The 17474-nt window shown below is 33.1% G+C and overlaps 2 protein-coding genes across 2 annotated transcripts; both read left to right on the top strand.

Moving 5' to 3' along the window:
- The first annotated feature begins 6969 nt into the window (after positions 1–6969).
- Positions 6970–7836, top strand: LOC125204141 (uncharacterized). Its single transcript, XM_089060607.1, has one exon. The coding sequence runs from the start codon at positions 7163–7165 to the stop codon at positions 7601–7603; it is 441 nt and encodes a 146-aa protein (XP_088916733.1). The 5' UTR covers positions 6970–7162; the 3' UTR covers positions 7604–7836.
- Positions 7837–13020: 5184 nt separating this feature from the next.
- Positions 13021–15814, top strand: LOC125205250 (protein DYAD-like). Its single transcript, XM_089060199.1, has 7 exons — positions 13021–13844; positions 13944–14327; positions 14406–14465; positions 14551–14701; positions 14793–14846; positions 15042–15482; positions 15557–15814. Exons 1-7 carry the CDS (start codon positions 13066–13068, stop codon positions 15686–15688), a joined length of 2001 nt encoding a protein of 666 aa, XP_088916325.1. The 5' UTR covers positions 13021–13065; the 3' UTR covers positions 15689–15814.
- Positions 15815–17474: the final 1660 nt, after the last annotated feature.

Here is a 17474-nt window from a genome sequence, read left to right as displayed (position 1 = left end):
ATTAGCTTAATTAAAAATTGGTCGGTTTCAGACTTCTGAGTTTGGGTACGGACATCTACTAGAGAATTTGAACTTCCAACTAAATTTATAATCAAAACATATGCAACCTAGATTATAAAACAAGATCACTCTAGCTACTCTAAGGCCCTTTTTTTTTCTTCTTACAGTACATATCTATAGCAGTATATAATTCAATCTCATAATTTATCTAGACCACGTGTAATACAATGTTATACGTGTATTTGCATAATTCAGTATTTAGATCGATTTTAAAATATTAAAAGGGCAGTAATAAATGTATATAATTGTGCATATATAATCAAACTTTTTTAAAGATTTTACATTGAAAATCAATTTATAAATATTAATTTATTTAAAATAAATCACATACTAATCATGTTGCAACAAGTTAAAAAAATTAAAATTTTAAATTAAATAGTATTTGATCATATTACAATCTGAGATAAAATTTCTATATCATTCCTTTCTTATTGCTATATAATAATATAACAAATAACGAAATTAATTTTTAATTAAATTCAATTAATCTAAAAATTAAGGATATTATACACGTATATAATTTATGTACATTTTATCTTTATTTATATTAAAATATGTAAAATCGGCTAGTTTTTTAGTTTCCGTTTCTTTATTATCCAATATCCCATATATAAAAGTCCACAAAATCGACAAGAAATACTAAATTGAATATCAAGCATGTTTGCTCAATAAACAACCAGACAACCACACATATTATTTTGAATAAAAATGATAAACTGATAATCTAAAATAATCTTTAAAATACAAACAATCGTGATTCTCTTTTCTTGATTGCCAAGTCTATTATGAATGCACTCGTAGCATATCTTAAAAGCTATAAACGATATAGATAGATTATATAAAATGTGGAAAGAGTTCCACGTGAACATGGTCTAGTAATATGTAAAGATCTATGCATAAAGGCTTCATCAGTATCATGGAATTGAGCCGACGAAATTGAAATTGGAGGCTTCACTTTCATAAATTGAAATTGGAGGCTTCACTTTCATAAATGTTTTGTATCACAAAATATTTGTATTTGGATTTGGATTGAATTACGATTTCTTTTAGGCTGTGTTTGGGAACATGGAATTGGAGCTGTGGAATTGGAATTGGTGGCTCCAATTCCAATTCCATTATTTGGTAACACAAAAATGCAAAGAATTAGAATTAAATTTTAATTCCAAAATTTTCAATTCCATAATTTCAATTCTACAGCCCAACAGAAGAATTCTAATTCCAAAATTACAATTTCCGGGTCAAATTTTAAAAAAAACGCGGATCTTATTCGGGTCAAAATAAAAATCCGGGTCATAAATTTTTTTTTCCCAACGCTCTCCGCCTCTTCTCCTCTCTCACGACTCTTCCCTTCTCTCTGCAGATCTGCCTCCATCGCTGTTCACAGGATTCATCAAGGTAATTATTCCCATAAAAAATTTAGATTTACAACTATCTTCTTATGTTATGGTGTGTATTTTCTCGTTTTTGCATTTGAATTTGCGAATTTGTAAAAAATTAATCAGCCTAAAAAAAATTCAGATATCGATGGTACGTTTTGTGTTTATCTTAGCCAACGTTTTTGGCTTTTGGGTATCTATCTAGGGTTAATTTTTTCGGATCTCAATTGTAGTTGTTAGCTAGGGTTAATTTCTTTGTGCTCTTTTTAAATCCGCCACAAAATTTGTTTGATTTCCTAATCTTCTAAATGACTAGGGTTAATCCTAATCACATTTAGAAAATTAGGAAAATCAAAAAGGAATCGACAATCCTTATGCAGTGCGTTATCCCCAAATTAATTAAATTTTAAGGCACAAAACACACAAATCACATTCATTTTAGGGCTGCCTACAGCAGCGGTTATGCCCAAGCAAATTTTAGGGCACAGAACATACTAATCACCTAGTTTGATTTTCCTAATCTTCTGAATGTGATTAGGATTTAATTTTTAAATATGCCGATTCCTTTTTTATTTTCCAAAAATTTGGTTGATTTGGGAGAAGAATAAAAGGAATAGGTGTGAATATTGAACTTGTAAATTCAAGTTGTGAAAGGGGAAGGCTTCTGCATTTACACAGGTTTTATTTGGTTCTGTTGTGTAATCTGCGTTTTATTATGAACTCAACTCCATAATGGATGTTTTCAAGTATTTAAGTGGAAATATTTTGCTACTTTTCTGTAAAGAAATGCTCAAGATTTATTTAATTTTGTCCGTTTGACTGAATGGATACATAAACATATCTGGCTCCCTACAAAAATTCAAAGATTTAACTTTTTCGGTCTCATAACTGAGCATAATTTGGTACATTATACAAATATATGGTTAAATGAGTCATAAAAATTTCTCAACGATTAAGCATGTTCCAGTGAGTTACTTCTCTTGCAGGTTTCTGTTTCCACTTTCTCTCTCAAAATACACCTTTAGTATACCTTTGTCCTAATTCACCAGATTTTCTTAATTTCTTCTCCACAAATGTTCTTTCAAAGCACATTATTAGACTAGTTTTACATGGTTAGATGTATGAGTCATGAAATAAAACATTAATGTCCAACTGAAAATTTAATCAGCTTTCCCGATTCTATAAACGATTGCCTGGTAATAAATGGCATGTCCTCTAAATAAGTGTTACCACCAGCCCTACTACTTTTCATTATCTTATCCACAGGCTTGTCCTTATTGATGATGTCAGTCAATCTGTTAAAATAGCAAATTACAAGTTGAGTTTTGATTGATCTCTTTTATGTTGCTCTAATTTTCTTGTATGGGTAGAATATTATGTTAGGATTGCTAAGAAATTGCTGGGACATCGTTTATGAACGGTCAAATTGCTGGGCTAGCTCAGAATGGACAACAAGGTATGATGCAGAATGCTATGTCTGAACAACAATGTTGAAGCCAGCAATATCCTCCCCAAACACTTCGTCATATCATATTCAATAACAGCGACAACAACACCTCATCCAGCAACATTTAGCTTCTTCGCAGTTGCTTCAAAATTCAGCGGGCATTAACCCACAGCATTTGTCTCAAATGGTACAGCAGCAAACACAAGCCCAATCACAGATGCAGCATCCTCCACAACAGCAGAAGTCACCGAGAATCTCTGGGCCGGGAGGCCAGAAATCTGTGAGTATGACTGGATCACAGCCAGATGCTGCTGCATCAGGAGCAACTACACCAGGTGGCAGTTCAAGCCAAGGCACAGAAGCATGTATCCAAGCAGCACCATCTCAATTATTAACTATGCATCAATTAATATTTAATGAAGCTATATAAATTTTAGGGATAGTCTAGCCGAAGCTATGTTTCTTCATTATCAAAATAGGCGTAACTTGTAGTGTCGTGCTTATGAAACTAAATACTATGTAATAGAATTTGTTTTGTGGTACAATGTTTTGTGGTGTTTATTAATCTAAAAGTTATGTTTTGTGGTGCTTATTAGACTAAGCCCAACTTGATAAGTAAGTTGTCTTTCAATTTGACCTTTGTTAGAATTTGAATATGTTATGTATAGTCTAGTAGACTTAGTTTATGAAGAAACTAAAGAATAGTAGCTTTTAATGTATTGTTGAAACCTTAGTACATACCTTTTATACATAAAGTATCTTAACTCACATAATTAATCATCATTACTTTTATTATTATTATTATTATTATTATTATTATTATTATTATTATTATTATTATTATTATTATTATTATTATTATTATATTACGTACTAATTCTATAGTATTTTTTATCTTTGGAATATAAGAAAAAAAGTTTAGATTTACTTAGTTAACGCATATATAATATAGTATATTGTTCAAAGTGAATGTGAAAGTAATTATCAAAAGATAATAAAAAATAATATAGTACATAGTTCAAAGTGAATGTTATTTTAAAAATAATTAAATCAATTCCAAATCTATGTTAATTTTTTAAGTTATCAAACAATGGATTTGAAATTATAATACAATTTTACATCAATTCTGTAATAATACCAAACAATAGATTTGGAATTGAATTAGAATTCAATTCCATCCAATTCAATTCCATAGAATTCCAATTCCAATTCAATTCCAATTCCGTGTTCCAAACGCAACCTTAATTTCACAATTTGAATTCCGTATAAAAAATACATAACTAGAATTCTAAATAATAACTTATAAAATTAGGCACCTTCGTATACTACATACAAAAACACACTACATACAAACTGCACCTTCACACACACACACTACAAACACACACTTCACCGCACGCTCAATTGAGATAGATATTTATAATTATAAATATGGAACAAAGTATTTTATCCCAAATCCAAAGATAAAAAAGAAAAAAAGAATACTCAAGTTCATCATCATATTTGTGATAGAGAAAGAAGCAATCTTCTTTAAAAGGTAATTTTATTAAAAGTAACGATCCTTAAAGTTTAAAATGATGTTGAAATGAAGATCAATTTAAAATGTGGCATCGCAATTCGTATCACATAACGTAGTGAAGAGGGCAAGATCAACTTTCGGTAGTCGTAACTCATTTATCCCACCACTCAATGCTAACTTTTCAAATCATTGTCAAAATTCATATTTATGGAGCTTTCAAATCTCTAAATTTCTTTGTTGTTGCATGCATGCACCATTAACTTTTTACATATTTTTCTTGGATATAGTGCATGATTCGAGGAATGTGGAGCATAATTTAAGTTAATCGATTATTTACTCTTTAACATTTTTTAATATTTACTTTAATAGATTAAATAATTAAACTTGTTTTGATGATCTTAATTTTCTTACAGTGAATCTTATATTTTATCAATTTATTCTATTATTTAAAGTAAACACCATCTTAATAATATACTTTCATATTGCTCAATTACAGTACCACGTGTATTCTAATATTCGTGTGAACAAAACACAGGACAGAATCAATAAAATATAACCCCATCAAATTTTTTATATAATGAATAACATTCGGTATTAGTTATATTCAAGATGTAGTTTCAACCCAACCCGGCCCTGCCATATATATAAACATATATATTAATTATATTTTCTTATTATTTTTATCATATAAATTTTCATTGAATTTATCTGTTTTCCATTGATATTTATGGTATAATTAAAGAAAACTAAAGGGAAATAGATATATTGAAGGCCTTAGGGCATCCGCAATGGGAAGTGGAGGGATACGGACGAGGCTAGGTTGCGGCGCGAGCGTTGCTCGCTGCCACTTCGACTCACGCAGTGCTGCCAAGGTTCTATGGTTATTTTTCAAATTGAAAACCATATTGTATGTGTTTGTGAAAACGGTCTCGTCTCCAACAACTCCGAAGATGGCGTTGTTCTCCCAAAAGCAGGAGTGGCGATGTTGAGCGTGCGTTCGGAGTTGTCCAATCATGTTGGATGATAGTGCCCGTCAAGTTCATAATTTCGATGTATAATCTTCGATATATAATCTTTGACATTATGTATATATGTGTATTATAATGCATAATATGATAGTTGAAGATGTCAATGTCACACTGTGACATGACGAGCAGTGCGCTTCGTACCTCTAGACCGACCATCATCGATCCCCCAACTGAAGGTGCTCTCCAAGATTTCCAAGAGATCATATATTGATGAGCTTCTATGCTATTCCCTTCGTCTGGCATTAGGAGTCCCGGTTGAGTTGGGTGTGGGTTTTAAGAAATGTTTGAGTGTATAATAATTGGAGTGTATGATAATAGAATGTGGGACTTATTTGCTTGATTCTTTGGATGTGTTTTTACTTGTGCTTTTTAGTGTTTTATTTTATACTACTAATATTTTTATTCATTTTTTATGGAAATTACAAAACGAGACTCCTAATGTCGGACGGATGAAAATGGTCAACCGGGACTCCTAATGCTAGACGAAGAGAGTACTAAAATATCTATGATAACCTTTAAGACGACTTCACTGAAAAAATTATGACACACAATGTATTTCAATCCCGAATTATTTCAAAAAAAATATTTGTAGGATTGTACTTTATTTTAACTTTAATAAAGTCTTTTGTTATTTATATTGTTATGAATATCATGTACCATTATCTATAGCCAAAATAATGAATAGAAAAAGAAAGTATATTGGTGAAAAAAAAAAACAGACGATTTCGGATAATCATCAAACAGCCACAAAATATTATTGACGCGCTAAATCCAAATTTGGCGTACTATTCCATAAACACATCTTCCAGCAAATATCGAAGTTATCCCTCTTGTTATCTTGATTTATTTATTAAACCAAAGTTGAAAATATATTCGAAATCTGCCCAATCAATTTTTATAGTCTATTAAAATTGATTAATGTATTGCCTCCTACCGTTTTGTGCTTTGTGGTGCCAAAGCCCATATCCCTCCACGTGTAGGAACATGAGTGGCGTGTATGGCCAGGATCTCATCACACGTCGAGGATGAAAATCAACGGTCACCCTCTTGACAACGCGTACATCTCGTATTGCCATAATCCAACGGCTGCATTCCTTTCTGCGGCTGCCGCCCTATTTTCCTTATTATAATATTCCTAATAATTAAATAGTTATCGGAAATTCATCCAACTCGTCGTCTGCCGTTGTCGGGATTAAAAACATTACTCCCTCCCTCCACAAATAAGAGTCCCGTTTTTTATAGTCCGTCAGCGAATAAAAGTCTCGATCCACTTCTACCATAAATGGTAATAAGGTCCCACCTTCCACTAACCCATTTCACTCACATTTCATTTAAATCTAATATATACAAGTGGGACCTTATTCCACTAACTTTTTTTCACCCACTTTTCTCAACATTTCATAAAGCCAGTGCGCTTATAAATGGGACTCCTAATGATGGACAGAGTATTTAATAAATAATGGCACGTGGAATTAAAAAAATAAAATAAAGTAGCCGTTGTAGCGCTCTGATTTCTATATAATGGCCCTCTGCTTCAGTTTCACCAAAGTCGGTTTGCAGAGACACAAATTTCTTCAGCTTTTCATAGCTAGTTTTGGTACATATTTTAATTTTCTTCAATAGTTTCATTATATTAATCATTTTTTGCTTTATTTATCTTGTATATTCAATCTTAGATACATAGAATTATTGTAGCAAAATAGGCTTCCAATTTAATCGAGATCATAATTGAATGGAGGCAGTAATGATGCACGGATCGATGGATCAATCAATATCTCCATACAAATCCCCCAATTTCAAAAAATTCCATCAAAATCCAATTCCCTCCGACGCTTTCCGGCCGTCCCAATCCTCACAGCCGCCGCTTCTCCCCCTTCCGGCCTCCGCCCGCCGCCTCTCGTGCTCGCCCGCTAGCAGGAAGTCAAAATCCCCAAAAAAGGAAGGTAAAAAATCGAAAGGTGCTGCGAAAGTGGTGCCGTTGATCTCGATTGTGGAGAGTGATGCGAGAAAGTGCGAGATCGGCGACGTATTTTCGGGATCGGCGGTGTTCTCTCCGCCGCCGAGCAGTCTGCCTCTGCCGACCTTCACGATGAGGCCAAAGCTTAGCTGTCAGGCGGCGGGCGTGGATGCCGGCGCCACCGATGTTCTGCGGCGCCTTCTTCGACTCCGGTGAATTAATTAAGCAAAGCTGGAGTTGCTTTGTGTATTTGTTTGTGGTTTGGATGAGTTATTGGAGTGGAGATCCCATGTGTTTTTAGGATTGGGAGCTTCAGCTTTAGATAACTTGCTCAACCTAAATTACCTTCTTCTCTGTATTGATCTCTAGTGGAGTAGGAGTACTAATTAATTCCCTTGTAATTTGATTTTTCATGGATGAACTAAATGAATTTTCTCCTGTTTCTTTTACTTTTCATCAATTTATGCCTCTGATTTTGCTTGCCATAATTCTGTATTGTATGAGGTTTGACCTTAATCATCTTACCTAAAACTTAGTAATATGGTAATTTAATATTCTAATATGAATTAGAAGGGTTTAGTTATGTTAATATTAAGTTTCATTTTTGTATAGTAATTTTATAATGGAAGGTGAGTTTTGTGAAATAATTGAATTTGAAGTCCATTTACTTGTAAAATATCTTTAAATCATGGATACTTAAAAATAACAAAATGAAATATGGAGTATTTTTTTCATGTACTGGTGGACCGTATGGGTTCAGACTTCAGACCATGTCGAATTATTTGACATATGAATACACAGATTTGGATTTATTTTAAGAGTGAACTGCATAAATGGGATTTATTTTAAGAGTGAACTGCATAAATGGTGCATAAATGGTACCTGATCTTTCACTTTCGCACGTAAATGGTACCTGATCTTTATTTTATATCGTTTTTGGTACCTATAAATCACATTTTTGATATCTGATGCAATTTTCTTTCCAAAATGCCTTTTAAACAAATATATTTTTCCATTTATATCATAAAGGGTATTTTAGGCATACAAAAAATTAGTACCAAAAGTGATATTATAATATTTTCTCTCATTCTCACATTCTTTATACTATTATTATTAATCAATATTAATCTATTATTATGATGTTATAAATTAATAATTAATTCATTTTTAATACCATTCAAATATACTTAAATATAATATAGTTATAATTAAATTTAATTATTATAATAATATTATTGTTATAATACTAAAAACTGATAGTAATTAATAAATAATTCATAATTATAGTATAATTATATAAATTATGAATCACATAATATTATTTAATTATTATTATTATTATTATTATTATTATTATTATTGTTGTTGTTGTTGTTATTTTACATTAAATTAGTAACTAATTAATATAGTCTTAATTTAACATTGTGAATTGTATTTATAATGAAATAAAAAGTTGAATATTTTTAGTTAGGTGTTTTAACCTTAAAATGAGTATAAAATAATTTACTAAAAAATATTCAATTGATTTAATTACTTTAAATAATTAATTTAATTAGGTATTTTGTTTTTTATTTATATTATGAATGAAATTAGATGTATGTATAAAACACTAAAAAGAAAGAAGAAAAAAGAAAAAAGAAGGAAGAAGAAACATAAACTAAGGAGAAAAAAGAAAAAAGAAAGGAAGATAAAATACTAAAAAGAAAGAAGATGAAGAAAAAAGAAAGAAGAAGAAACCAAAATAGAAAAAGAGAAATAAAAAATGAAGAAAAAATAATCACATATTTAGTATATTATTTAATTGAAATTTCCAAAAATATCCTCTATAAAAAAAAATCACATATTTGGTACCTAGGGTTATTTTTGTTACTGTATGAAAAACGATATAAAATAAAGATCAGGTACCATTTACGTGTGAAAATGAAAGATCAGGTACCGTTTATGTAGTTCACTTTAATTACTGAATTTTTTTTTGGATTTACTTAATCCTGAGAAGGAGGTTTCCTGAGCTTTCATATTGGATTTTATAAAATATAGATTGGGATATGAAATTCGATTAAATCTCGAATTCAAAAAATTTATTATACTATATTTTTATTAATTTATCATTGTATTTTAGTTACATATGTGCTTCTGATCTACAACCATAGAGTTCAAATAATAGTTCACTTGAGTCCAATTGTAGGCGATGCCACCGTTGCCCCCTCTTGTGACTAGTTAAGAGCCATGAGCAACGCCCGAATGCGAGCATCCCGTCCCACCCATGTCGAAGGATGTGCCCACCAGGCAGGCATGCAAGGCGGAGGGTCAAGCCACACTGTGGGGCTCGTTGGTGGAGACTAGTGTCTTTTGGCTAATGAGAATGAAAGTGCTATGCATGTGTGTGGCTAAGTAAATTTTAAGCATATTTATTTATTTTATTTAGAATTCGTAATTCTGATTTTAAAATTTTAAAATGCATTGAATTTTTTTTTTAAAATTGAAGTTAATTTTTCTTAGGAAAATTAAAGATCAATTTTGTGAAACTTTTAAAATTGATTGAAATTATACGACTCTAAAAATCTTTATATAATCATAATTAATGTATAGTAATAAAATAACATGTATCGAAGTGGAAAAAGTTTTTTCACACAATTCTGAACCATGTTTTGAATTCAATTTGCCCAACATTGTTATTCTATTTTTCCTTTTAATTTTCTTTCAAATTTCATACTGCTTATAAATTAGCATATAAATTAAATTAGTATTAAATTTAAAAATTTAATGAATTTTATCGAATTCAAAAATTTTATGAAGTTTATCTTTAGTTAATTAAATTATTTTCATATTTTAATTAATTGCTTGCAATTTATATGAAAATAATAAAAAAATAAAATTTAAAAATAAATTCAAGATTTGATCTCTGTTAGTACTTAGTAGTGGTCACAATTGAAGGATTAAGTTATTGTGAGTCACACAAAATAGAGAGTAAAACATACAATATCCATGTATATAATTCGTTGGATCAATGTTTAAGAGCGATCAAACTCGAGCAGTGCTGTGGAAGACTATATAAATTTGGTGATAATTCTGACAAGATTTTTTTTAGCAATACATGAATTGTTATAAACACAATAATTAGATGCATAAATCAGAAAATTCATATTATATCCAACATCCTAATAGATTAGAAAGATCATAACATCCTAGACCAAAAGTTAAAATTTTTACAAAGGAAAATACTTCATATGCATACGTGAAGAGTGTTCCTAAGCCCAAAAATGTAAAGATGAGAAAAATTGTGATATTAAGCCCAATCTTTAAACTACGTCGTTTGGTTTTGTCTCCTCATGCTACAATCCACTTGAAATACGAGCAACAAGCCTCCTATGATTATATAATTCAAATATTAGAAATAAAGATTATACACATAAAATAAATATAGCATATTAACCCCCAAACCTTTATTTATCGTTCATTTAAATTTATTTGTAAATACAAAACAAACACTATTTTATATGCCTATACGTATCACATGGGTTAAAATTGTAATTTTGAGCTTATAACTATAATGATTTATAAGAGCTTTTAATTAGTTAGCTAATTAGTATAATAAATACAATAAATCTTTTAATTATTTGGAAACTGCATTACGGTTTTATAAGGTGTGAATTTGGTTGGAACAGAAGTAGACACAGTAGGGGCATATAGGTCATTTCAGATGGTGCTGGGACCAACTTTTCTCTCTCTTGGTGCGGCAGTGATGAGTGCCATTTAGCAGATTCCGAGCTCAACCATTTCCATTCGTATTCTCAAACACATTTTCGAATCCCTAATTTCTTCACAGCTTCACCACTTGGATCTCCTTCCGTTTTCATATTTTTTCGCTTCTCTCTCTCACATCGCAAATGCTTGAATTTGCACTTGTTCATTAAATTTTCCGCTACTTTTCACACAGCAGGTATATGTTTTTCTGCTCTGAAAATTTTGTATCGATGTGTTGTGCTTTTCACTTGAAGAACAAAATCTATTTCTTCTGAAGAAATGAGTTTAGGCATTTGCATCTACGTGTTTGCGTAGAGAAGCTAGGGTTTTCAGCATTTACAGTTTGATCCTAAAAATCTCTTCTCCGCGTTCAAAAACGGCCGATTGATATCAGCGTCAATCGGTCTTTTGTGATAAACATTGCTGCACTTTTCTTTAATTTTGGCCGATTTCGTTTTCCTTTTCAACTTTTAAGTTTTCTTATTGTTCATCTTCATCGAAAAATCACCTTCTTGAGAATAAAAAATAAACTGCCCAGTCGTCGTTTGAAAAACATGTTAGTTGATTCAATATTGTGAGTAGAAAAAACATATCTTCTGTTTCAGATTTTCCAGACTTCGCAGCTTTATTGTTTTTTATTTCTCTCTGTTGCTGTGTGTATACGTGCTGCATGGAGTGTTGTACGTTCAATTTTCAGAGGGAATATAATTAATTTTCCCCGTATTGTTTGCTGCGATTTCTATAACAGTATTTGCACCTTTCTGATCTGTAGCCGCACCATTAATGAGCTACTACTAATGGAAATTTTGTCCCAATCTTCATGTTTCCTCATTTTCCAAAAAACCTAAATCGCCAAACCCAGTTTTAATTTGTAGTAGCACTCTCTTGATTATTCTTCTGCACCAACAAATTAAGAATACGTTATAATTTCATCCGATTTTAGTTTCTTGATCAACGATGTTTATGTGCTGAATGTTGGCAGACGATGGTGATAGAGACCTACTACAGGAAACGCTCAAAGAAAGCCCATCAGCCCTGCATGGTTCCCTCTCTCTCTCTCTCTCTCTCTCTAGTGCTTTCTGTCTGTTATTTCTGTCCCACATAATATCTCACGCGCTACCAAAAATAGTAATCTTTCTAGCTCAAGGCTTTTGCTTTGAATAAGCGTGTGTGCTCTCTGCATGGTGTGTATATTGTCACTATTACTAAGATACCCAAAATAAAAAAAATGCCAAATCTTTTTCTTTCATCAATTACATGAGTGCAACCCTTTTCTTATCAATTACACGTGGATTTGAAAGTTGCAAAATGAATTTAAATCCCTGTTTGTAACAAACCCAGTTTTTTAATTGAAATCTTGAGTGCTGCTATAACATGTGTGAGGTTAATAACTTTAGTGGAAACATTTTCTGTTGATGCTATGCCAAAATTACAGAAGGACTGAACATTAATTACGATGCAGGAAATGGACCAAAAAGATGTGGTGCAAGGCAGCGTTGCTGCGGCAGAGCCGCGATGTACTCTTCTGCTTCAAGGTAGGTAACAGTACTGTATTATACGTGTTTCTATTTTACCATTTCTTTACCTTCGAAGCTAAAATAATAGTTGATGATTAACAAACATAAATCTTTATATATGCAGATAGCCAGTTCTTGATTGGTGGTGGTGGAGATAAATCCCCGATAGAAAACTATATGAAAGAGGGTTATCTTTACGAGATTGATCACGCTCAGTTACCTCCAAGAACCCCAGCTCACCTCCGCTCCATCCGAGTTGCTATGGCAAGAAATATGATTTTTCTATATTACCCAAAAAGCAACTAATTAGTACTCCATATATTTATTGTTATATGTTATTTAATGTTAATGAGCAATGTTTTGGAACTTAAGGTCTGCGAGAAGACGGAGTTGAATGTGGCAGTGAGGTATCCAAGCATGGAGTCGCTAAAAGCATTCTTCAACTACAGCTTGAGGGAGTCTCACCCTTCTTTGGATGAGAAGTTTGTGATGGGGTCGGCGCTGGCAGCGAGAGTGCTTGTTCGGATAGTTCCGGCTGAGATCTTCATGGAGCAGAAGTGTTGGATTGATTTCTGGGTGATTGCACAAAGGAAAGGAAGTAGCTGTCTGTCTGAGGCTCTCAAGGGGAGTGGGATGGTGACATGGGGGATAAGAAGGCAAGTTAAGTATTTGGGTAGGCATAAGGAGATGGATGATAATAATGATGTTTATATTGCTCAGAACTCATCTTCGAGTTTTGTCAATGGAGTTGAGGAATCTCAGATGGGATTATTAGCTACTGGTGATGATGAAGTCCAGAAACATGAAGATGCTGACTGTGGAGAGGAAGGGGAAGATATGGAAAATTGTGATGATCAGGAAAATGCAGAGGATGTAGAAGAAGATGAGGAAGAGGAAGAAGAAGAAGAAGAGGAGGAAGAAGATGAGGAAGAGGAAGAGGAGGAGGATGAGGAAGAAGAGGAGGAGGAGGAGGAGGAGAAGATCAAGGTTGAGGAGATTAATGAGAACATGAATAGAAAGAGGTACTCCTTTAGGAATTTGAGTATTAGGAAAACGAAGAAACCAAGGCTTGAGATCAGAAAGCAAAAGCCAAATCAGACGCAGAAGAAGAATCAGATCAAGAAAATCAAGGGTAGTAAGAAATCAAGGGGATCACTCGTTCACAGAGATCCAAAAGATCGTTGGTCTACTCAAAGGTATACGTGAATTAGGAGGCATATTCTATTTACATTGTCTGGCTGTTTCTACATCATTAATTTTGCTAGTTTTATTGATCAAAGCAAGAAAATTTGAAGGTACAAGCTTGCTGAGCAAAACCTTTTGGAGGTGATGAAATCAAAGGGAGCAACAGCTGAGAAACCGATCTTGAGGCCTCAACTGAGAGCAGAAGCAAGAAAGAGGATAGGCGATACAGGACTACTTGACCATCTCTTAAAGCATATGGCTGGAAAGCTTGCTCCAGGAGGGCAGGAGAGGTTCAGGAGGCGGCATAATCCTGACGGAGCAATGGAGTATTGGTTGGAATGCGCTAATCTTGTTAAAATCAGGAAGGATGCTGGAGTGACTGACCCTTATTGGGTGCCACCACCTGGTTGGAAACTTGGCGATTCCCCAACTCAGGACCCTATATGTGCTAGAGAGTTGAAGCTGCTTAGGGGTGATGTTTCAAAAATTAAAAGGTGGAAAATGTTACATTATTGTTTAATGGTGCACATAATCTTAGTATTACTTTTAATAATATTTGCTTTCTTGAACAGAAGTTTGGAACTGATGGCAACAAAGATGCAGTTGGAGGAGGAAGTTGGAAAGTTGAGAAGGTGTCGATATACTTATCCTATACTATAGTAAAAAGAGTAATGCGATTTTGTTTTAAATCACTAACTTCAATTAACATGATTGTAGGGAGATTGGTGAAATTCATTACAAGAAAAAGCAACAAGGTCAAGCATTCACTGAAGAATCAAACAAGTATGACATAAGTAAAAAGCTGGATCAGCTTACTGCTTCTTTTGAATCCTTAAAACGTGATTTTAGCAGCGTGCACCTTTCAGAGGTATAGTTAATGTATACTGTTCAGCTTCAGTTAGTTGATCATCAAGTTCTATACCTTGAATTAAACATTCTCTGGTGTTTTGGTTTTTTAGGAAAAGTACAAGGAACAATTGATGACCATCTCTGATTTTGTGAAAGACATTGAGGTATGTATTAAATAAGGGCAAATTAATGCCTTGAGACATCATCTAAAATTTAAGACAGTGAGTTAATGTCAGTTGCAAAACAATTTATAGCTACAGATCAAAAGAAATTACTTCTTCTTAGACTTAGAGATAGACATGTTCCTCATATTCTTAAGTTAATTATGCCATTTGTTATGTATGGAAATCTTGACACAGGGAAAATTTGAGAAGCTAGCTCCAAATGTGACAGAAACAGCAAAAACAGGGTCTTCATTAATGATAATGGGAATGGGAGAGAAAACAGCACTGGAGAGCCAAGAAGAGCAAGTACAGGATGATTTAAGTGCAGGTGGTGAGGGAAAAAAATTACAGTTAGAGGAAAAAGCAGCAAAGATAGAAAGGCTGAAGAGTGGTTTCAGAATCTGCAAGCCACAGGGCACTTTCCTGTGGCCAAACAACAACAACAGCAGCAGTTCTGTGAAGGTCCAAGTTGAGGTTCCCACTCCTCCTTCAGTTTCCTCCTCCACCATGCCACCTCAGCTTCCCTACCTCTATCAGCCACCACCACCACCACCACCACCACCATCACCATCCATAGTCAAACCCTTGGCTGAAAAACGTGCAGTAAAAGTCAATCTGAGTCATGCCGTGCCACCGGTAAGCAGTCATGTTAATTTTGAGCTATGCAAGAAATTCTTGATCTTGAAATGTTATCTTTTATTCCTCTACAGTACAAGGTTTCTGCAAATAGGCCGGCGTTGGAGAGTGGTGGTGGTTATACAGAGACGGCAACGAGCTGCTCTGAGGTAGGAAGCTGGTTGGCACTGTCTACTACTCTCAAGTCTGATTCCAGCCATGGTTGAATTGATAAATATGCTACATATATATTCTGCTAGCTTTCTTTCTTTCACAGTATAAAACAATATGGTATGATGCCATTTGGCCTTCATATCAGTCACTTGAGTCTTTAGATATTGGAGATGAGTAAACGTTGCATGCTATATTTTTCAAGGATTCTTATGATACTCATCATTTATCATACGCACTATTTCGTCTCTTATATTAACATGGTTTTCAGATAATAGACACATGTCTTCAAAAGTATGTTTATATATTTAAATCTATGATACGACTCGTGAGTTACTTGAATAATACGTTAAGTTTTAAAGGTCAATAGTATCAAGTTTATTATGTATATATCCTCGAATAAAAATTTAATTATAAGTTGATATCATTGAATAAACTCTCGAAACAATAGTATTGTTTAGTTGGTATCTTGGTATAAGTTTAATTGACGATAGCAAAACTTATTTTTATTGTTCTTGCATACTTTGATTGTTGGGCACATGTTCTAAATTCCTAGTTGTGCTTTGGGCTTTCTACGTTCAAGAGCTATGTTGAACATTTTAAGTTCCTATATTGAGCTTGCATGAGGCATTCTATGATGTTGTACATGATGATGACCGGAGAGGGTGAGAAATTTACTTTGAGGAGGGAAAGATGTTGATGGGTAAGGGAATTTAATCTCCTAGCTATGCAAGAGTGTTCTTTAATGAGAGTTCAACAATCGGCCGAACAGAGTGAAGAAGACAAGCAGGCCGAAGAAGACGGCGCACAACCAGTGCCGAATTAGGTTACAACGCCATGAAGTTCAGAACGCGCTAGGTGGCCCAAGAGGTTTGCGGGAATACACCTCCAAATAACAGTGACCCAATATACCTTTTGTTTAGTTAGATTATTAGTATTTTTTTTCCTTATTTTTGGAACAATATGTTTGATGGAATGGACGAAAAAGAAAAGTGTTCTTATTTTTATGGGACGAAGGGAATAAGATGTTATGTCCTAAAAAAGAAAATAGCATATATATGATGGATAAAAATAACAAGATCACATTTTTTTGGTGAAAAGAGTATTAAACTATTAACCGATGAAACCCAATGACAATTCATTATAGTACAAGCGAATGTGTGTGGTACATATGATTTGAGCTAAGATTTTGAAATTATCTAAAAGTTTATGCAATATGGCTGAGTAATCTACCATGTGGTCCATAAGCTTAGGCTGTCTAAAAAGGGGCAGCCATTGGAATCTCATTAAACTCCTAAAAAATACAAATTGGATTACCATAAATTGGAAAGATAGAAGTGGGTAAGAGGTTTGGTAACCCAATGCACATGGCTATTTGGATTTAAGCTTCATCCCATGTGCTCACTTCTTCAATGACGATTAATATATTTCGTACTAAACTTTTGTCCTCTACTTAATTATTTTTGTTTAGGCAACCCTCTACCAAGTACCAACTATGATTTCCACCCAACTTCTATTTGCAATTTATTGAATTTAAGATTCCAGTGATTGAAACTCTAAATTACAGTTTTTTTTTAATCATAATTCTAAAATTAAGATAAGAGCCACTTTATATTAACTTGGCCTTATTATATCACAATTCACAAGCAAGGCAATAGTATCTTTTTTCTAAGAAAATAAATTACCGGTTCTCCATTTCTCTTGATTGTGGCCATTCAGACGACTAATTTATTGGTCGGATTAAAAGTGTCTTACCAACTAAGTTACGTTTCGTTGAAATAATAATAAGAACAAAGACATTTGCAATCTTCGGTTGCTCTTCAATGTAACCCATGACCATTG

Source organism: Salvia hispanica, chromosome 6 (assembly GCF_029641045.1).
Source record: "Salvia hispanica isolate PSC_SH4W2 chromosome 6, Shi_PSC_v1, whole genome shotgun sequence".
Taxonomy (NCBI): domain Eukaryota; kingdom Viridiplantae; phylum Streptophyta; class Magnoliopsida; order Lamiales; family Lamiaceae; genus Salvia; species Salvia hispanica.
Note: the sequence above shows the minus strand (reverse complement) of the source record. Positions and strands in the feature narration are given on the sequence as shown.